We start from the raw sequence: 21,003 nt of genomic DNA, 5'->3' as shown, positions 1-21,003 counted from the left end.
TTCATAGGTTTTCTGGATGATCTTAAAGAATCCATCTTGGAAACCTCCTTTCTCTCCTTGCTTATCAGGATGGAAAGTTAACACTTGCTTACGATAGGCCCTGTCGATCTGATCGGGTGTGGCTCTGTATCGGAACTTGTTCAATCCAAGAACAGCATATAAGTCACACGTCTTCCAATCACGTGGATCATGCTTAAGAAGATCTTCATCGGTAACGTCTTCAAATTCATCCGAATCATCCTTCTTTTCAGATTCTTCGTGTGCAGCCTTTTCTGCCTTGATTTTCTCATACTCAGACCATGTGCGATCTTGCAATGTTCTAGTAGCATGAGCTAAGAAGTATTGACCAACAGGTTCCACGTTCCTTTCTAAGGGGGAGCTGAACTTCGAAACAGCTTTGAACTCATCCTCAAAATCTGCCGGTAGAGCTGGTAGAGCTGGAAGAGCTGGAAGAGCTGAAAGCGACATGACGATTAGGTTTGTAAAGAAGATAAGAACAACTAAAACAGCAGATATCCTTGTAAATCTTTTCTACCTTGTCCCCTCAGTGATTACATAATAGCTAAGAAAAAAATTTTCTTTCTCTCTAAATGGCTACGTTTTCAGCATTGTGCAGTCTTCAGTTCTCACAGTTACCGGGTCTGAGAAAATGTGTAGTAAAAAACCTGAAGGCTGAATTGAGAAAGTTTAATTGGGGATAATAAATAAGAGCATAGGAACTGCTAGAAACATCAGAAAGTTCAACCATTTAACATGTCAGAAGAACCATCAAGCCCGAGGAATGTCTCGTTGATTACTCCTAAGCCTCATATTTTACACGATTCGGATGTGAGCAAAGGTGAATTCACACCAGTTAACACCATAACAGAGGCTGCCAAGATCACCTTCTGGTCGGCAGTGTTTCTCGGTGGTATGCATGTGAGAAGGCTTCTTCAGCATAGAAAGGGGGCGGCTAGACCGGGCCAGGCAAGGTATTTGGCACTATTTGAATTGAACAAGAGACACTTTGTTTCCATTCCATTGGCCTTGGGTACCTATTCGTTCCTTTCAAATTCCTTATACAATTTGCACGATGGAGAGAAAACCACCAAGAGTGAAATGCTCGCCTCTTCTACGGCCATTTTGGTTGCAACAGCCTTCAAGGGGGGTATGGCAGCCAATAAGAAGGTGGGATTGGCACTCGGAGTAGCTGGATTTGTTGGCTTCTTCAAATGGGCAGGTGGCTTTATCGATAACTACAGTACAAATCTCTCTTATACGAGATCACATGGTTTGAATCACGACCAGGTTAGTAACAAGGACTTAGATGAGGATTTTGCCAACGGAACATACAAGAAACAGGGTTTTTGGGAGATTATGTATAGAAGACCATTGTCAGAGACAGTGCAAGACCTTGGAGAAGGAAGAGGAATCGGTAAGGCTTGAGTTGAGAGAGAGAGAGCCCTTTAGTATTTATTTACTTATTTATTCATTATTTATTGATCTATTCAAACATGCGACGATAATAGCCTTTATTCCTTCCCGTATTTAACAAACACCTTCACCTTTCCTGGACAATGATACTTCTTATTCAACTTCTTGATCTTCCGTTGTAAGTTAAGAATCCGGCTTCTCACACTATAACTATACTTGATATCGTCTCCCGGTAATATCACATAGAGGGCATACTTGATCTTCGTTGGATCTGTGCTCTCCAGTGCTGTTGTCGTAGCCGTGTCATCATCCGAATTGCCTTCAACATCTGCAATACCCAAGTTGGCAGTAGATACAGTTAAATCCTTCATATTGGTCACCTTACGAAGCTGGAAAAGAAGCGATCCAGGACGAATATTACCACCAGGGTGAATACCACATATCACATGCATCATCTTACCACAGTACTTGGCCCAATAAATCAAGCTTTCACCCTGTTCCGGATCTGCCTCCATTACCAGTCCTTCCAACCTTCTATAGAAGTCTTCCTCGCTAGGTGGGATATCCCCTCCCCATCTTTCACAACATGCCATGCCAATCAACGCACGGATTTTATGAGATAACCCATGAGATCCAGCAATAATACCTGTTGTAGCCATATGTAAAGCCGCTGCTGGTTGAAGCTCCTTCGGATAAGAACAGTGTACGAATGCAACGTTGCAAAGAGCAGGAGCAATTCTCATCGACACCTCGTCGGGAACTATTCCAGAAGCCGTTGGAAGTCCCATCCTTAGCAGTTCCCAATACTTATCTGCCAAAAGCGGTGCATAAGGACGAGTAGCCGTAAGTAGAGGATCTTCTAGCTTGATTTCATCAGTCATCATAGAATACAACACGCCTTCTCTCACTCCTCCTTCACCAAAGTGAAACGTCTTAATCCGTGGGAGCGATTCCAGCGCTGCAGAAAGAAGAAGACCCACTGCTGGGAGTTGCTGTTCACGCTTGGCAGACACCCGGAAGATCTTGCTCTTCTTTTTCCCGATACGGGGAATCTCTCTCTTTAGTAGAAGATAGTTCGCCATCTGTTCCACCCTACCGCAGGTGGTCGAATAGCCGTTTATAATAGTCTGGATGGGGTAATCCGGTTCGCATGCAAGCATAAGATGACCCAATCCCCGAAATCCTCCTCCACACACAAATAATCTGAACCCCCCATTGGATTGAGCTTCATTTAGCATCTCTCGAGGCAGATTAATGTGCTCCAAAGCCACCTCATAAGCAGCCTTAATCTCATTGTACAACTCTGAAACATCCTCATATTTCATTCTGCGTGAAAGAGCAGCAGCCCCGTATGGTAAAGAGACTGGATGCTCGCTAATTGCAACCTCACCGTCCGTAGCACGAATCCAACTGAGTTGGGTTGACCCACCCTCCATATCCATAAAGAGACCAGAAATATCGTGGAAGGATGATGCGACACCATAGGCACCAGTTCTTCCTTCCTCCTCTTTGCTCAACAGAGATACTTTCCAACCTGTAGCCTTATATATGGTGTCTCTAAATTCTTGTGAGTTTGGTGCTTCACGAGTAGCCTCAGTAGCCACCACTTTAACCCCATTAGAGGGGACTCCAAAGTCCTCACAGATCCACCGGAACCGTTTCATGGCTTGAATAATCTCTTGAACAGCATCTTGCGGAATTGGTTTCCTTACTGCAGATAAAGCAGAGTCTGGAAGTTGCGCATCGAAAAGGGATATGCCTAGTCTATCTTTGAAGACGCACGGCATAATTCTTGCGTGATGAGGGGCTTTCGAGGAGATGGAAAACCGGATTCCATTAGAACCAATATCCACTATGGCTGTAAGAGCTCTCCCCACCACCAAGGCTTCATTTTCGTTATAGTTATCGTTATCATTATCGTTATCGGTGGGATCTTCAATCAGATGAGAAGAGTACGCTTCATCAATGTGATGGTTATCGGAATTCTCCTGGTACAGGAGGTTGCCATCGAAGGACATTGAAAGAGGTCTATAAGAACTTAAGAAACGATGAATGAATAAAGTTGAAAAAGAAAAATCAAGTATCCAGAGCTTCTCGCTTATAAGTTCTTTAGTTAATCAGGATCCTCTCCCTCCCTCCCCCAGGAAAATCAAAAAAGAGTCAAAGCCAAAGGTAAAAAGAAGATGGAAGTTTTTTTTCCTCCTAACCAGGTGCATCCGTGCACCAATCATATATTGACTGATGTGTTCAAAAGACCAGTGATTGAGGGTGTGCAGCTTAATACGTCAGTGTCATTCTCTGAAGATCGAGAGATGGAAGAATCGCACGAAACATTTGAAAAGTTGCTCGAGGAAGTTCCCAGTAGCTTTAATGAGATTTCTGGGGTTGTTGAAGATGATACAGTCCCTGAAATTGTCGAGGAAGAAGTGGAAATGGCCGTTACCGTCTCTGATGATTCGAGTCTCGCTGCGAATAGCATACAAATCGGCTCGATCTCTTCATTTTTGTGCAAATGTGGAATCAACCTGATACTTCCATTCATAAATGGAGTGATGCTAGGATTCGGCGAGATCTTTGCTCACGAAATAGGATTTAAATACCATTGGGCAGGTGCTAAGGTTTCTCCACCAAGAAGAATGATTGAAAGGGAAGAGAAGGAGGTGAGGGAGAAGAAATCTGTGTTGATGTAATTCTTTCATCTATTTATTGCTTTCTCCTGTTGTAATCCTTACGAATTATATAGAAATATTCATGATCTTTGCCTGAGCGTATGTGACCTTTGGTAGGTCAAACTGCGCTGACCCGGTAGATCCGCCCGGTGGAACTACCCGGCAGAATTCATCCATTTCAAATCTTTCGGAGTTACCCCACATTTCATATAACGGCTGAGGATAGGATTCTGTAGTGGGGTATTCAAGCTATTGCTATGAGGAGAAGACGAGTAATCACATGCGTTGAAGGAGATACACTTATATAAAATAAGGGAAAGTACCTAACATTCTTTAACCCTATTGTTTCTTTCCTCCAGCCTCTTCTTGTCATGAATTCGCAAATCCTGACAATGGCTAAGGGAAGAACTGTCGTCCTCCAACACTTTCTTGCCTTCTATCTTAGAAGAAGGAAGCTTTTCACTAGATCTGCCTGTATTCTTATTTTGTATTTTACATTCAACTCCGGTTCCTCTTCGAAAAGACGCAGAAAACATGGAGTGAGCAACAAAAACAAGAGATATCTTTCGGCAGATGTCTGCACTTTTAAGAATCCTTTTACTAGACTTGTTTATAAGTTGAAACATTCCCCTACAGTATTACTGTTCTCTAGATTAGCCTTTGCAAAACGCAAAAACACCTCAAAGATCCTATCCTACTTTGGTGCTCAGATGGCCCTTTTAGTTGCCAAAGCAATATTTACCTTGAAAGAGGCTTCGTTGGACGGCGCCTTAGTTTCCTCTATGGTTTCGAAAGAGTTCCGTCAGTTCTTCAAGTTCTTGGCTTTTTGGCTGTTATTGGGTATTCCCTCTTCAATTACCAGTTCTCTAATCAAGAAATGTCAGGGAATGTTGGCAGAATCCATCAGGGAAAGCATTACTGAGTCTATACTTGATGACTACTTACCTGATTCTGGTAACAGTACTCTCTATCAAATGGTTAACCAATCACGGGTAGCAGATACCTCGACATCATCTGTTTTGTCTTCAAAATCTGCATCTACTTCTCCAGATAGAAGCCGTTCTCATAGTCTCACTGATGTCACCAATCCCAACAATATCATTACCACCACGGTGGAAGAACTCTCCCAGTCTATGGCCATTCTTCCATTCCAGTTATTTGATCCAATACTAGATATTATGTTGGCTGGAAATAGACTCAGCGAGGTCAGCAAATACGCTTCAGAAGGCAGTTTACTCTTAGGGGTTGTTGCCAATATTTCCACTCTACTTCTTAAAGTCTTCACTCCCAACTTTGCAGCTCTATCAAGTACTCACAACACTTTGGAGAATATGTTCCATACGTATCACTCTCAAATAATTGATCACAGAGAAGAGATAGCTCTTTCCAGAGGTCATAGGCGGGAATTGGATATGCTAGATGCCAGTTATTTCGAATCTGAACGTTTCCAAAGACTCGAAATGCGTAGAATGGCCGTTTACAACTTTGCTGTTGGATTCATCTTTAAGTATGGGCTCGGTGCATTTGGTCTCATGCTTTGTTCTTTCCCTGTGTTTACCACTGCCTATCTGGCCAACTTCCAGATAGAGAGAAAACTGGTTGCCAAGCTAGCTTCCGATTTCTTTGCCAATCGTCGCCTTCTTATGTCCGCCTCAGATTCCTTAGGTAGACTAATACTGTCAAAAAAGACTATTAACAATTCTATAGGCTACAGTACATCACTATGGGAGTTTGATTCCATCTTAAAAGACATTAATAATGCATCCAAGAATGTTTTAGATGATCATAATGATGACAGATTAATTTCTGGCCCTAATGTCTCTTATGGCAACGAGATCTCATTTGTTCATGTTCCATTGGTGACACCTTCTGGAAATGTGTTGGCAGAGGATCTCAATTTCTCTATCAAGCCTGGTCAAAATATGTTAGTGATCGGCCCGAACGGATGCGGTAAGTCCTCGTTATTTAGGATCTTGGGTGGATTGTGGGAAGTTCTCGACCCCGGAAAGGTGACCGTGCCTTCGTCGAGAAGAGATCTTTTCTATTTGCCTCAAAGAAGTTATCTTACTTACGGATCACTTCGAGAACAGATCCTATATCCAGATTCGATGGATGATTACAGACTGAAGTTGGTAGCTACAAAGAAATCTATGGGTTCAGTGGTCAAAGACGATAATTACCTTATTGATTTGTTACAGTTGGTTCATTTAGAATATCTTCTAGGTCAAAATGAGGATGAAGATAGTAAAGAAGAAGACACAGATGATGATGATATTGAGACCTATAGTATTGGAAGTAGTACTGGAGATACTGAGAAACTCTCTGGATTAGATGCTGTTAAGAAATGGCCCGATCTTTTATCTGTTGGTGAGCAGCAGAGGCTTGCTCTGGCTCGCTTGTATTACCACCAACCCAAGTTTGCTGTTTTAGATGAATGTACATCGTCGATTTCACCGGATCTTGAAAAAGAATGCTATAGAATGGCCATTGAGAGGTTTGGAATTACCGTTCTTAGTGTTTGTCACAGGACCAGTCTCTGGCAGTTCCATTCTTATATACTCAAGTTCAATAGACAGGATGATGTAGCAGCTGCCACTACAATATTCACAAAGTTTGATCCTGATAAAAGGTTGAAGAGACACCAGGAGTTAATTGAGGTGGAAGCGGCTTTGAAGAAAGACGACGACTTGACGACGAGACTAGAGTCTTTGAAAAAGATGCAACTTCGGGGAGGCAGACGTGCCAAATTAATGTACATTGGAGATGACTGATGAAAGTACGTATATATAAGCTATAGAAACACCGCATTTATACTCTCGGAATGCATGATATCGTTCCAATCTCTGCCCGTGGCCCAGCATTTCTCCATAATCTCGGTAGCCACAGCTGCACAAGGTGACCCCTGGTCTACCAATTCCTTCATCTTTTCACGATAAATTAGACGATCTTTGAAGCTCTCGCATTCACATCCTCCCACGAAGATGGGTAAGATGAGGCAAAGTGAACAAGGCGAGTTAGCAGTGTCTATGAAGTCCATTGTCAGTCCACTAATGGAACTTGACATCTCTTGAACAAGTTTTGACTTTCTTGGTATTTGAAGAACTCTCCTGTAAAGCTGGATCAACCCCATGAGCAAGAAACAGTGGTTAGAGGCCACGATAAAATTGAAAGAACGGGAATTGTTAGAATAGTCGGTATCAAACTCGATCTTACCCAATTTTCGGAACTTCAATTCGACTTGTAATGACCTCTCGATGACCTTGGGGCTAATGTGAAACTCTGATCTAGGATTTTCCAACTCATGAACACATTTTAGCACATTAATATGCTTGATTAACTTACAGAGCTGTGAATAGAGCGGAAGAAATTTGAGGTTGAAACCCAAAATATAGTCTATATCTTTATGGGATTCGTCCTTTATGAAGTTAGCATCACTTGTGATGTTGTAATCAATCTGTTGTTCTTGCTGCCGGTCTGTTTGCTTTTGTTCTTGTTGTTGTGGCTGCTGCCTGTGATATCCAGTCGGGGCATCGTCAAATCCAAGGTCAAATAAAGACGAATCTAAAGTATGTTCCGTCAGTGGAGAAAGTACTGGCTGAACCTGCTGCTGTCGCAGTAAAGAGCGTTTTTTAGAAATATACCTTCCAATCTCCTTATCGGATGGCTCCAAAGGTGATGACAAGTCTGTAAAGATATCGATATAGGCGAACCAACGAATAAGAAAATAAAGTAGTCTGGATTGCTTGATCTCATTGTTCATATAAGTGGCAGTAGGAGAGTTGTCGTTCCGAAAATCGGTCACTAATCTGGAAAATGGTTTACTGTAACCTCTCAGAAGCAAGATCTGTCGAGCACCTTTCACATGAACCCTCCATTTGTCAGATTTGAAGGTGAATGCCATGAAAGAGCTTAGTAAAAGAACTAGAGTTAAAGTGAGATCACTTGTCGAAGTACTACTATTATCAAGAAGTACCAACAAATCTCTGAGAGCTCGACTCATAAGGGATTCGACAATATCCGTAGGAATTGGTCTATGTAAAAGCGTGTTCTTGTGTGCTATACCGAATGCCACTAGGATAGACAGTAGGCCATCGTTCTGCATGGCCAACTTCGGAAGAAGGATTTTGAAGGGATTGTTAGCGTAGATTGTAGAATCCGCAGGGGTGAGGAGAAGTGATGTTGAGTTGAGAAAGAAGTTGAACGATTCGTAATAGTAAGGAACATTCAAGAGCATGTCAGGCAATGGCAAAATACCTCTTGGGATGGATTCGATGGAATCTGAAGAGGTTGAAGAGAAAGATGGAGATCTAATTCCAGAACTACCAAGTGCAAGAGCAGCTGTATGGCTTAATATGTCGTCCTGCTTCTCGCTGTAGTCTATATGGTTATAACGATGATGATGCGGTTGTTTTTTCTCGTAGATGATAGGAACAGAGTGTAAATTGGATGATCTGGTATTTTTTAGTTCTGCTATTTGTTTTAAGTCGTAAGCAAAGTCATCTAACTGCTTGTATGGTACGCCATCGTTATCATCATCAGTAAGAATATGATCTGCCGGAGGACAAGGATGGGTTTCCATACTCTGCTCAAGAGACAAGTTTGAATGAGGCATTCCATCGAGGTCGGTTCCAACAAAAGTGTGACCAGACATCAGTTCCAATTGGTCCCTATTTAAATCTTCTAAAAATGCCCAAGGATTTGTCTGGATAACGTCATCGCTGATAATGTTTTCCATAACGTTTGACATTGATTTGATGCCTTCATCAAAACTGCCGGCTTCCGGCTCCGTATAAATCCGAGGAGCACACGACTCATCCAAGAAAGCATATTCCACCCTCGACTTGTTATTGTCGTTTGTGCTGGACTCGCTGCTGGACATCTTGAGAAGATACTGAAGGTTTCCGGATGGACTGAGAAACGTTCTAGGTGATGGAATGGCCGTCAAATCGTCGTCTACCAGTTGAATGACCTCATTTTCCTCTGAAGGCTGATCCAATGGTAAAGAAAGATTCTCTGATTTTACGATAGTTTCAGTCTCAACGATATCGGAGGCCACAGAAGATTTGTTTGCAGGGGAAATGGACGAAGTCCTAGCCGCCGTCGCCGCTGCTGCCGCCGCAACGGTCGCAGTAGACCTCTTAACTATCTCATTTTGACAAGAATCAAATGGCAACGGAATCTGAGTAACTGGCTGGTTCAGTTGTTTCCTCGATAACGTTGCGATAACATTAAGCTTCTCAATCTTCGGTTTCTTGTAGGGCCTTCCCCCCCAAACCAACTTGATCGAGTAATCACATTTTTTTCCAGATTTCAAACAGTTGGAGCAAATAGGCTGTTTCTCATCGCATTTGGTCTTTGCTTTTTTGCAAGCATGACAGCCCCGGCGACTTCTAGTACTTTTCACGGTCTGAGGGAAAGCCATAGGGACTGAAAGATCTGAAAGAAAACGAGAACGAGAACAAAAACGACACAGGTCTAAACTTCCTATTTTAGCATGGCAGAGGTTAAAGGCCCCTCTATATTCGCAGATCAAAAATAGAAACCCAAGAATACGATACTCCGAGACCTCAACGGTTATAAATCAAGCGATAAATATTTCCTATTGAAGCATATCAGGGTGTGTCCAAATAGGAAGTTCTATGCGATCTGTGATAGTGACATTGCGATGCGGCTTTACCGAGTCAATAGGGAGCAGGGGGGGGACCCGCTACGGCGACTCCTCCGCGACATTCTTTTCACCCCGGATTTCCCATGAGTTGACTCTGCTTATATCTATTTTTCAAGATCTCATAAGGGTCTAGGATTAATTATTAGTAGATATTTCTGTGCTTCTTTGGAGAATGACTTTGCTTCATTTCTTAAAGCCTTTGAGACCGTTGAGTGGTGCTTCAATCCTGCTCAGATCTTGTGTTTTTGTTGGCATTGAATCCAGACCATCGGCCGCGAAGCGATGTTTCTACCCGTACTTACATGCTAGATCTCTCTCACATACTCCCAGACCGAAAAACTCCATTAAGCAGGGTGAAAGATTACCCTTTTCCAGAGAGGAATTGATAGAGGCAAGTCAGCTGAGACAGCAGGGATTGGGGATTTTGAAGAAGTTCCCGGAGAAATGGATTCCTTATATGGAACTCATGCGGATAGAGAAGCCTGCAGGAACATGGCTCTTGTTAAGTCCATGCATGTGGGCCATCACCATGGCGGCATATATGTCATCGGCGTCAATTTTATCGACTGCCTGGATGCTTTCTGTATTTGGTGTGGGTGCATTTGTTATGAGAGGAGCAGGATGTACTATTAACGATCTCTGGGATAGGGATTTGGACAATAAAGTGGTGAGAACGGTGGAAAGACCTATTACCTCGGGTAGAGTTTCTGTTAAGCAGGCCATAATATTCTTGGGAGCTCAGTTAACGGTGGGATTGTTTGTCTTGTTGCAGTTGCCGTTAAACTGCTTTGTTTTGGGAGCATCATCTTTAATACTAGTGGCAACATACCCTCTTTTCAAACGATTCTCATACTATCCTCAGGCAATGCTATCAGCCTGTTTCAACTGGGGTGCATTGCTCGGCTTCCCGGCTATGGGAATTTGGGATTGGTCCGTCATGATACCTCTCTATCTTAGTGGGTTTTTCTGGTGTATGCATTACGATACCATATATGGACATCAAGACAAGAAATTCGACGTTAAAGTGGGTATAAAATCAACAGCATTGGCATGGGGAGCCCACTCGAAGCAGGTATTCAAAGGTCTTGCAGTGGCACAACTTTGCTGTTATTCTTTGGCGGGATTTCTGGCTGGAATGGGTCCTGGCTTCTATACAGGAGCTGCATTTGCTGCCTATAGATTGGTCAGGATGATAAGAAAGGTGGATTTGAATAATCCGGACAGTTGCCAATACTACTTCATCAATAATATCAAGACAGGACATGTGTTCTGGATGGGTATATTGTTCGATTACTTGATGAGGATGATGGGAATCTACTAATGGTTATCTCACTATAATCTTATATGTTAATTATATGCCTGTATAGACAACGTTACTTAGTTTGTAGGGGCGTTAGAGTTCATCTTTCTCTTTCCACCTGGAGTAGTAGCGACGTTAACAAATCTTCTGGTGTACAAAAGTCTCTTGTATGCTCTTCCTTTAGGCTTCTTTGGTTTTTCAGTCTTCTCGACCTTTGGAGTCTGTGACTTAACCTTACCAGCTCTAGCTAGAGATCCGTGAACTTTACCCTATGAGGTGTTAGTAAGATATTGAATGAGTTAGTGTAGGGTGGCTGTAATGGCATGTTGAATAATCACCTGGTATACGTCGAGATGCGTTTATGCCATGCTTTTGTTGGTAAAACATCTCCGAATCGCAACTAAACGATTAGTCTGCACTGGACGTGCTCTTTGCCCTCGTTCTCTTGTGTGTATTCATTCCTCGTTTAGAATAGCCTCACCTTATATTCAATCTGTACATTACCGTGCCATTCCCTGTGTTCTTTCAGTTCCGTATACATACCATTTTGTGAAGTCTGCTCTGTAGTTATATGAATAACAAAAGGCGTCAAGAGGAAGAGTCGACCATTTTTAACGAATAAAAATTTTTAATATGAAGCTCGAGGGTGAAAAAATTTCGCCGTCACTTAGTCACACCTCGCACTTGGTGGTGGAGCCAACACCGGGGGGAGGCGGGATGCATCGAGCTCACCACTCGATTTTCGTTACATTTCGTCGCGTCGATTCATTATCATCATTGGTTATACTTAGTTACATCTTCATCACTATTATAAATGTGGATATACTCAATATCATAGCAAAGACCACCACAGTCACGATTCCAGTCACACTGGCTGGAAACTTTTTTTCTAAAAGCAGCTCTTGCACAGCAAAGTACCTAAATCCACCAATGCAAAGAGTTAGAGTAGACACCGCTATAAAGCACATACCCATAATCTTTCCTACCTTGACAAGCTGATCACCATTCGAGTCTTTCTCTCCAATCTTCAACAATTGTGTAAGACCGATTCCTATCGATGATAAACTGATCGATGTCCGGAGCCATGCGAGAAACGTTCTCTCGGAGGCCAAATGGTCTCGAGCCACAGTGTTCTTATTCTCAAGGAGAAGAGACCCGAAATTGAATAAGGTCTTCGGTTTCTTCAAATCTGGTCGTCTGGGTGAAATGATAGTGGACATCTAGAAAGCGACAGAAGATCAAATATCAATCAAAGAAGAATCTATCATCCACTATTTAATTGCTTCTAACATACATAGTGGCTGGCTGCCCAACCGGTTCGTTGCTCCGTACTAATAATACGCTTTCGGTTCGCGCCATACTTACTCTTTTTGGCCCGAGCCAGCGAGAATTTAATTTTTATCATCTCTACAGCATGGCAATCATTAGTATCGTCATAATAATCACCGCCATAAGTAAAAGGAAAATAATTAGAGCAGAGAAGGACCCGCTCTGAAACTGATTCTTTTTTGGATCCAATAAAAAATAGTTGATCGAGTATCTGACCGCTCCAGCTATTAGTGTTACAATTCCTGTGATTAGCGTAACTATTCCAGCGGGTCGGCAATATCTAAACACAGCATCTCGATCTTTTTCAAGTTGATCGATCATCTTCTTACCATTTCGATACTGAGACATGTCCCCTAATCGATCTACAGTCATAGTAACGGAAAATTTGGGGAGCAGAACCATCCCTATTCCCAAAATAAAACAATTCATTCCCGTTCTAACATAGGCCAAGAATGTTCTTTCGTTAGAGAGATGGTCACGGGCTTCCCCCTCAGGCCCCGTAACACGTCCGATTTTCTGCAGGACACAGCTGAGTTTCGAAGGTCTTTTTGTCACCGTTGATGAATGGTGAAGCTCAACTCCTGTCATCTTTATTTCGTAGATGAAAAAGTGTGTGATAAGGAAGGATACGGAACAAACAAACCTCTGAAAGCATCCTCGACAATAGCATTTGCTTCATCCGTACACCACTTTCGATAACTTCAATATCCATACCGTATCAAGAGATATAAGGTTACCGAGAAGAAACCAATGGATGCAATTGTAATTGAAAGGACACTGTATCTGCCAACACTAAAATTCAAGTCATGCAGAAGATAATTTAGGTTGATAATATACCTCACAAAACCTATAACAGTAAGTAAGACAGCTATACCACACGCCACAAAGCATAATGGTTTGGAGGCCAGAGAATAAGCATTTTGAATATTATTAAATGCGGATTCAGATCTGACAACATATCTAGCATCAGTCAAATTAGACGGATTTTCAATGTTGTTGGCTTCCAACACACGATACGCTATTGATTCCGTGATTATTTTCTTAAAAGCTTGTGCTATGGTGACAGCAGCTGTGAGAAAGCACAGAGCAGCTCGAAAATACGCCAAGAAAGAACGTTCATTGGCCAACTGATCTCTGAGAGTATTGTTAGAATTCTCAGTTCGGCGGAAAAGGCAAAGACTCTCACCAAACAACATATTCCGTAATGTTTTGATTACTATTAGGACCCCAAAAGAGATAGTGCACAGTTCAGAATCACATAAATTTCCCCTTAAAGAATTACAAATATCAATCATGCCTACTTTTAGCTTTTTTCTTCGACTAGACACGATATAGTATTTCTTTTGCTTTTCTCTTCCACTAAACGAAATAAAATATTTCTTTTTTACTAAGTCTATTTTAGGAGATCGCAACGAGATCAGAGTTTTTCAGGAGATCAATATGTAAAGGGATCTAATATTGAATAGATAAGATATATAAAATGCGAGCGGTACAGATTTCCAAGCAGCAAATCGGACACAATGTGAGAGCCCATTCAGTGGGTGTTTCATGATTCTGTTGAGATAGTAACGATTTGGTATGTTTTAAGAGTACCTACCGTGCCTGAAACAGTTCCTAAACCAATGACCCCTGAAGAAACGGATGAAGCTGAAGAATATCTGGTTCTAAACTGTTGGGAGAATATAACAGAGGGGGTCGTTTTAACGCCATTTATGGTGGTGGTGATCCATACCCAAGTAGGTGTTACTTTCGCGGTACCAGTAGCTGTGTCAGTATCCACAGTTAGTAAAGTTACTGAAGTAGATGTGCTTGAGGAGGTGTCAGTTTGAAGGGTAGTTGTGGTGGCAGCGTTATCTGAAGAAGTAGTTGTAGCAGTATTGGCGGTTGTAACTGGAGTAGTTGTGGTGGCCGGTGTAGCAGTTGTAGCAGCATTGACAGTAGTGGCAGCGGCAGCAGTAGTGGCAGCGGCAGCAGTGGTGACAGCATTCACCGCGCCAGCTACTGCATCATCATTGGCTGCCGTGGACCCGCTAACCAAGATAATCATCGCTAGAATCAAACCGAATCTCATACTGATCTTCTTTATACTAAGGTCTAAGCATAAGCTCCAAACTCTGCGTACATCAAAGATATAAGTTCAACAGAAAAATGTTCACCGTTAACCTATCTAACGTAATTCTTACTCAGCCAACAAGGGACACATCATTGTTTCAACCTCTAAGCCTTCCACTTTCTCCTTCCTACCACCTCCTATTTTCTATTTTCATTCAGTTTCTATTTTTTCCCAGACATGGAATTTCTTTTTCTTTTTCATGCATGAACCTTCTTCAATACGTCATTGAAGGAATAGATCTGACCGCGTCAACAGCAGGGAAAGAAGTAGCCGGTCTGATCACCACGAACAACCTTCGGAGTCAGTTTGCATCTTTGAGTCAGTCATAGCAGCTGTCGAAAATGCTGCAATTGGTGGTTCGGAAGCTAGTGCAACTAGTGTCATCAAAATTCCCAATGCTGACTTCGGCTTTTGCTTAAAACGTTTCTTTTTATTTTTTCTTTTCTTTTATTGCAAATCATAGAGTGCCATGCAGTAATGTACAATAGAAGGAGTAAAAAATACGCTGTGATGTCGTTTTTTGGCCATTCGTACAATAGAAGTAAAGGAATTTTCTAACCGTTGCCAAGGTTATTAATAATTTCAGGCTTAGTGGATTTAGAGTTCTCCTTTCATTTCATTACCGCCGGCATCAAGCCAGGCGACCATCATTTGTCGATATGTCCTACGTAATTTCTTACCTTATAATCCAAGTGAACAAATGCTCTTTCCACAAAGGGCAACGTCTCTATGGCATATTGTAGCGACTCCCCTAAATCGTGGCAGTCCCTCAGATTGAGGTTTCTATCGGAGATGACAATATCGACTTCCACATTGACAAGATCGCCCTGATGATAGATTCTGTAGTTTTTCACAGCACTGATTTTATCGCTGAATCGTGTCACTAAATAGAGGATTTCGTGGTAGTCCTCCATGGAGGCGTGGGATCCACTTAGGTGGTCGATATGCTCGAAAGTGATCATTCCCCACTGGAAGATGACGTAGAGACAGAGGAGGGAAGCACCTGTAGCGTCTACCCACCAAATCTGAAAAGCCCATTCTATAAGTGGAAATACTAGTGAGAAAGTGTTGAACACAACATCTGTCTTGGCATCTTCTGCCAAGGCTTCTACGGAGGAATTCTCGATACTGGAGCACCAAAGGTAGCAAAGGAACTTGACAAGTACCGTAGAAAGCATGATGGTAATAGAGGACGCAGAGAGAGTCACTATGGTGTGATCTCTATCGAAAAGTCTCTCTACCGAGGAGATAAGCACCTGCAGAAATGAGATGATAATAACGATAGAGAATACAAGAACACCAATTGGCTCCAACCGTCTTCTACCAATAGGGAACCGAGATGACTTGATTGCAGCATATTTATTCGCAAAGTAGATGATCAAAGTGGACATGAAATCCAACACAGAATCCACCAACGAAGCAATAATGGACATGGATCTGGAGGTATAAACAACAACCATTTTGGCAAGTAGAAGAAGAATATTGATAGCAAAGTTGATGTAGATGGCAGTAAGGACGATAGAGTTATCGGATTTTTCTGATACGCCAAGAACTCTGGCTGTTTCCGAGTCAATGTTTGCGGGGACAGCATTATTTGATGCGTGGTGTTCGCCAGATGGGAAGGGAGCAGTTGCGGACTGCATGCTATGGTGGTGGTGGTCGTCGTCGTCGTAGTCTTCAACGTCACCCTGTGTTTCGGTATGATCTCCATCGCGATCATCCTCGTCATTTTCACTCTCACTGTTTTCAGAAGATGTATTATCTTCGTAATTCTGGATCATCTCATAGTGAATTCCGGTATCGAGAAGTTTATCGACATCAATATATCTTTCGATGAGTTCATTCTGCTCGGTGTAGAAATGATGGACGGGTCCCTTGGGAACCCTGCGCAACTTCTCTTCGCTGCTTAGATACTTAGACCAATCTATGAACCTCCTTGCGCCGCCTATCAACCGATAAGGTCTCATCGACACCAATGAATGGACCCTCTCGTAGAGTTTGGTCGGATTTACTTTAGGATCAACAAACATACTGAGTCGGTGTTTGTACTCCGGTAAAGGAGTAGCAGGATTACTCACGCTTACTGATGATCGTCTAGCATTGTTCAAATTGGTGTCGCTGTGAAAGAAGCTAGCATTCGGAGTCCTAAGTCTAGATCGTCCAGTAATCGGAGTGTATGGTCTGTCAGCTAGAGGATCCTCCTCAGAGATCGTATAGTAGGATCTGGAGTTAGAATTGAGCGCAGTGGCCTCGGAACTCATCGTTGGAGAAAAAGAAATAAACCTTTGGTAGAAAGTAATGTTAGTTTAACTTAAATTTTGTACCGGCTGATAACAGTCCTTATATATACGCGACGGAAATGGGTTTTATATGTATTTATCGAATAGCCTACTTCACTTGCAGCATCTGGTCCATCAAAACGGGCCCATGGAAATCTTTGTCTTGCATCATGCGCACAGCCCAATCTGCCACTGTCTGTGTAGAAACTGCCGGCCGAATAATGCCGTCAAGCAGGTTGAATAGCACTTTACTGTTGACTACATTAGCCACATCGAGCAACTTTTTTATCGATTGGCGAAAGTTGCCATTGTTCTCCGCATCCTGGTCAAACATAAATCCTGGTCTCATTAGAATGGGTCTAATATCCGGTTGAAGCTGGTACAACTCGTACTCTGCTTGTCTTTTGGACTCGATATATCCTGAGGGAATTCCTGGAAATCCCCTATCTGCCGAAATATAAACAAAGGCAGGTTTGGTCTTGTTGCAACCGATCAATGCATCTGCCAAAACTAAAGCGCTTTCTTTATTCATTCGCTCATATGTCATGTCAATGATGGGTTCTCCATTATCATCATCCTTAGCCCCTGTTTTTGGCCTTTTTTTCATTGGATTTCCACTTGGCTGCGTGAAAAAGCTCTCAATCACTCCAAATGTATCATCTGTAGAGCTCACCACTTTCTTGTAATTCTGGTTCTCTAGTAAAATACCTATACTGTGAACCACTCCAACAGCATCTTTGATTTCATTTCTGTACGTCTCCGGTTTAAACACGTCACCTTTTGTCCAATTGACCTTTTTTATCCACTCAGAATCCGAAGGTGTAACCAATTTGGGTTCTTTACCCGACATCGACACTGATGTGACATTGAAGCCTTTACGAATTGAGGCCTGACAAATACGCCTGCCTAGAAACCCATTTCCTCCAAACACTACAATCTTTTGTGCCAAACTCATGATGACCAAATATATATCAACTATTAAAAAAAAATGATGTCAAAAAAACAATGTTACTCAATACAGCTCGCATCATTCGATGTTGGGTGATTGTCTTAAATTTAATCAGAATTCGATGGTCATCAGATGACACAGGGCTGAATAGGGGCAGGTGGGGGTGCAGAGGTTCTGATTAGAAAGAACAAACGACCTCCCCGACGCGTCGAGATATGTTTTTCTCTGTTGCTGTTTTGAACCTTGCACGACTTGGGACGGTGAAAAAATTTTTCAACCTGGTCGGATTAAGAGAGAGAAAATATTTTCAACTCAGACCTTTTGTAGTTAGTTTGAAGTTTTAAGATATCAACATATATAGGATAATCGACATACAAAATGGTAAGTTGAGACATAATAGAAGCACAGAGGTGCAAATGAGTTGAAAACTGGTGTCAAAGCTGTTTAGGTTCGGTCTATGGTCGTACAATTATACCGGCCACAAGTGGTAAAGCTTTGATGAATCATTGTTCCAAGGCAGTTATGGACTATTAAGGTCTATTCTATTGAAGTTTAGATTTTATGGAAGTGCTTTTTTGGGTTCGGAGTTTGCTGAGTTCACGAAAGGTTACTGGAGTTTTGTGGAGTTGATTGGAGTTGATTGGAGATCTCTGGAGTTCTCTGGAGTTCACTGGTTTCTCAGTTCCCTTTCCTATCAGTCTGCTATTTTTCATAGGCTCCTGTCCCCACTCCTGTCCTCACTCCTGTCCTCTCTCCTGTCCTCTCTCTTGTTCCCATAGACTCAGTTCTTGATCATCTAGACTTCACCCCAATCATGAACATAACTAGCGATATCAACTCATATCCTTATCTCCATTGTAAATATACTAACACCATATAGGATACTAAAACTCCAGTTACTTTAGCAAAGGTTATCAAGGTTCTCGGAAGAACCGGATCTAGAGGTGGTGTTACTCAGGTCAGAGTTGAGTTCTTAGATGACACATCCAGAACTATCGTCAGAAACGTCAAGGGCCCTGTCAGAGAGAATGACATCTTGTGCTTGATGGAATCTGAGAGAGAGGCTCGTCGTTTGCGTTAAGGTTAAAGTTTAGGCAAGACTTTACTTTCAAGCATGTTAGAATTAAGTATGCCGTGAGATCGATTTGCAAGGTTCGCATTAACGCTACTGTGCCCTTGTTCGTCTTGATCTTGCTGAGTTTGCTTTTCCTACTGTTTATTCGTTATAAACTATAATACTACTCCTTATCAGATCCAGTAGTGTATGTTTCCATGTGTAGTTTTTCGCAGTCTTTTTTAAAGTAAGCGTTTACACCTTGCACCTTTATCAAAGTCACGTGCATATTTCACGTGCTTATCACATATAACCCCGCATAATCTATCTATACAACGACAGTAAAACAAGCATCTTTTATTTTCCGGAATCGACTGCAACTCGACAATGTCGGACATTTCTGACCTCAATGTCGATCTCAATAAATTAGATAATAAGTACTTTGTGGACCCGGAAAAGTGTACTCAGGGTGAAAAGCCTGACAATCCTAGCAGTTTCACCAAGACAGCCAAAGCAAGAGAGGGGAGATCGACCCAGGTATACAATAAGCGCACATACGCCAGACTGGTGGCCGGATGTTTGGCATTCGATGACCAATTCGGCAAAGTGTTGATGATTTCATCGTCCAAGCACAAGGATAAGTGGATCTTTCCTAAAGGAGGTATCGAGTACGATGAGATGGCTGATTTCAGACAGACAGCTAGAAGAGAAACGTGGGAGGAGGCTGGCGTTTTGGGAAGGATCTCACGTAAGCTTCCAGTAGTGGAGGACCATCGCTTTTTACAGAAGAAGAAAGTTGACAAGCAATTCCGCGGAGTTGATCTCACGATGGACGGTAGCCGAATTCCGAGATCCGAGTTTCATTTCTACGAGATGCAGGTGACTGAATTGAGCCAGGATTGGCCTGAGATGCATAAGCGCCACCGTAAATGGTGTACCTATGGGGAAGCAAAACATGAGTTGATCCGGGCAGATCGACCAGAGCTTCTTTCTGCTTTGAAGGATTCTCGTATCATCAAGGACTGTACATCAGTGAAGATTGATGAACATTCGAATACGATTTTGGATGCTAAGCCGGACAAAGATGATTACTAATGACTATTTGTATAAAAAATTCGGAAGACAAAAGTATTCATTCAATCATTTGTTATTATTCAGCTTTGTATCTGTCGACTATTTCCACCTCCAAGAAAGCTGCCCATCATGTCTTGAAGTAGATTTGACTGCTTTTTGATCAAATTTACCTTGAAATACTCCTGACCCACAGCATCGACCATCTGTGCCATTCCAGAGTACTGGTCTATCACTTTCTCATATCTATGATACAATATCCTTAAATTCTTACCGTTGTCTGATACAGACCTCTTGCAAGTGGCCACTAAGAGTTGTAAAAAGTTGACCAATTGAGAGCAGCCTTTATTAGACGTTTCTTCTTGTAGTTCCACTACCTCGATTTCCTTCACTTTGGTGAACTTGAATGGCTGATCGGGTTCTAGTTTCAATTTTTTGAGCATTATGCTAATACTCTTTTGGGCAAACTCAACGTTCCTTAGTAGAAGATATGGAATTACCAGACGAACCAAATACGATCCAAAATCGTATACATCTCCCTCCTTTTTATACGAATCAAAGTAAAGGTTCGCCAAAAGCGTCAAACACTCTGTTTCGTCCGAAAGAAGCAAAAATTGCTGGCTCAGATTCACCTCTTTACCATCTCCACTATAGTACAATTTTTCACCTATCAACCTGTTCAATTTAGGGAATCCTACACCAGTTCCCATTTTGGACGTGGTAAACTTGAACGTTTCCGTAGCTAAGTTGCTAATATTGGCGTCTGAATCTGGTAAAGCGTTAAGAAAGTCCAATATTTTGATGAGATCACTGTTTTCAAATTCCTTCACTTGTTTCTTTTCCAAAGTGAAAACTTCCAAGAGGTATAGATAGAGGTCAGATGCCTCATCATATTTCTTGTATTCAGTTAGAACCATTGCACTTTGATAGAGTAATTGCGTGGCTGCCTCGTAGTTCTTAATATGAACATATCTATTAGTGACGGCTCTAATAGTCTGTTGTGCCTCATAATAAGCACCATTCTCGATTCTCTCTTTGAAACGAGCAAGGCTTTTCTGAATTCGGACTTGTAATGCAGATGGATTCATTATTATACAGAGAAAAGTTGGCTAATAAATATATTGGTAAGTGAATCAATCAATCACTTCTCTTCTCTCA

The 21,003-nt window shown here is 42.0% G+C and overlaps 11 protein-coding genes across 11 annotated transcripts; 5 read left to right on the top strand and 6 right to left on the bottom strand.

Moving 5' to 3' along the window:
- Positions 1–753: 753 nt before the first annotated feature.
- FOA43_004580 (uncharacterized protein) lies at positions 754–1,425 on the top strand (the record flags this gene model as incomplete). The annotated part of the gene is made up of 1 exon (XM_038924811.1): positions 754–1,425. One exon carries the CDS (start codon positions 754–756, stop codon positions 1,423–1,425), a length of 672 nt encoding a protein of 223 aa, XP_038780739.1.
- Positions 1,426–1,511: 86 nt separating this feature from the next.
- FOA43_004579 (uncharacterized protein) lies at positions 1,512–3,431 on the bottom strand (the record flags this gene model as incomplete). The annotated part of the gene is made up of 1 exon (XM_038924810.1): positions 1,512–3,431. One exon carries the CDS (start codon positions 3,429–3,431, stop codon positions 1,512–1,514), a length of 1,920 nt encoding a protein of 639 aa, XP_038780738.1.
- A 1,043-nt stretch (positions 3,432–4,474) lies between these two features.
- On the top strand, positions 4,475–6,853 carry FOA43_004578 (uncharacterized protein; the record flags this gene model as incomplete). The annotated part of the gene is made up of 1 exon (XM_038924809.1): positions 4,475–6,853. One exon carries the CDS (start codon positions 4,475–4,477, stop codon positions 6,851–6,853), a length of 2,379 nt encoding a protein of 792 aa, XP_038780737.1.
- A 20-nt stretch (positions 6,854–6,873) lies between these two features.
- On the bottom strand, positions 6,874–10,218 carry FOA43_004577 (uncharacterized protein; the record flags this gene model as incomplete). Its single annotated transcript, XM_038924808.1, has 2 exons — positions 6,874–9,509; positions 10,215–10,218. 2 exons carry the CDS (start codon positions 10,216–10,218, stop codon positions 6,874–6,876), a joined length of 2,640 nt encoding a protein of 879 aa, XP_038780736.1.
- A 73-nt stretch (positions 10,219–10,291) lies between these two features.
- On the top strand, positions 10,292–11,071 carry FOA43_004576 (uncharacterized protein; the record flags this gene model as incomplete). Its single annotated transcript, XM_038924807.1, has 1 exon — positions 10,292–11,071. One exon carries the CDS (start codon positions 10,292–10,294, stop codon positions 11,069–11,071), a length of 780 nt encoding a protein of 259 aa, XP_038780735.1.
- A 770-nt stretch (positions 11,072–11,841) lies between these two features.
- On the bottom strand, positions 11,842–12,502 carry FOA43_004575 (uncharacterized protein; the record flags this gene model as incomplete). Its single annotated transcript, XM_038924806.1, has 2 exons — positions 11,842–12,270; positions 12,497–12,502. The coding sequence occupies 2 exons, from the start codon at positions 12,500–12,502 to the stop codon at positions 11,842–11,844; spliced, it is 435 nt and encodes a 144-aa protein (XP_038780734.1).
- Positions 12,503–13,925: 1,423 nt separating this feature from the next.
- On the bottom strand, positions 13,926–15,124 carry FOA43_004574 (uncharacterized protein; the record flags this gene model as incomplete). The annotated part of the gene is made up of 2 exons (XM_038924805.1): positions 13,926–14,456; positions 15,116–15,124. The coding sequence occupies 2 exons, from the start codon at positions 15,122–15,124 to the stop codon at positions 13,926–13,928; spliced, it is 540 nt and encodes a 179-aa protein (XP_038780733.1).
- Positions 15,125–15,139: 15 nt separating this feature from the next.
- Positions 15,140–17,726, bottom strand: FOA43_004573 (uncharacterized protein; the record flags this gene model as incomplete). The annotated part of the gene is made up of 2 exons (XM_038924804.1): positions 15,140–16,715; positions 16,885–17,726. 2 exons carry the CDS (start codon positions 17,724–17,726, stop codon positions 15,140–15,142), a joined length of 2,418 nt encoding a protein of 805 aa, XP_038780732.1.
- Positions 17,727–18,098: 372 nt separating this feature from the next.
- Positions 18,099–18,801, top strand: RPS28A (40S ribosomal protein S28; the record flags this gene model as incomplete). The annotated part of the gene is made up of 2 exons (XM_038924803.1): positions 18,099–18,101; positions 18,601–18,801. 2 exons carry the CDS (start codon positions 18,099–18,101, stop codon positions 18,799–18,801), a joined length of 204 nt encoding a protein of 67 aa, XP_038780731.1.
- Positions 18,802–19,161: 360 nt separating this feature from the next.
- On the top strand, positions 19,162–19,869 carry FOA43_004571 (uncharacterized protein; the record flags this gene model as incomplete). The annotated part of the gene is made up of 1 exon (XM_038924802.1): positions 19,162–19,869. One exon carries the CDS (start codon positions 19,162–19,164, stop codon positions 19,867–19,869), a length of 708 nt encoding a protein of 235 aa, XP_038780730.1.
- A 59-nt stretch (positions 19,870–19,928) lies between these two features.
- FOA43_004570 (uncharacterized protein) lies at positions 19,929–20,933 on the bottom strand (the record flags this gene model as incomplete). Its single annotated transcript, XM_038924801.1, has 1 exon — positions 19,929–20,933. One exon carries the CDS (start codon positions 20,931–20,933, stop codon positions 19,929–19,931), a length of 1,005 nt encoding a protein of 334 aa, XP_038780729.1.
- Positions 20,934–21,003: the final 70 nt, after the last annotated feature.

Source organism: Brettanomyces nanus, chromosome 4, assembly GCF_011074865.1.
Source record: "Brettanomyces nanus chromosome 4, complete sequence".
Classification (NCBI taxonomy): domain Eukaryota; kingdom Fungi; phylum Ascomycota; class Pichiomycetes; order Pichiales; family Pichiaceae; genus Brettanomyces; species Brettanomyces nanus.
Note: the sequence above shows the minus strand (reverse complement) of the source record. Positions and strands in the feature narration are given on the sequence as shown.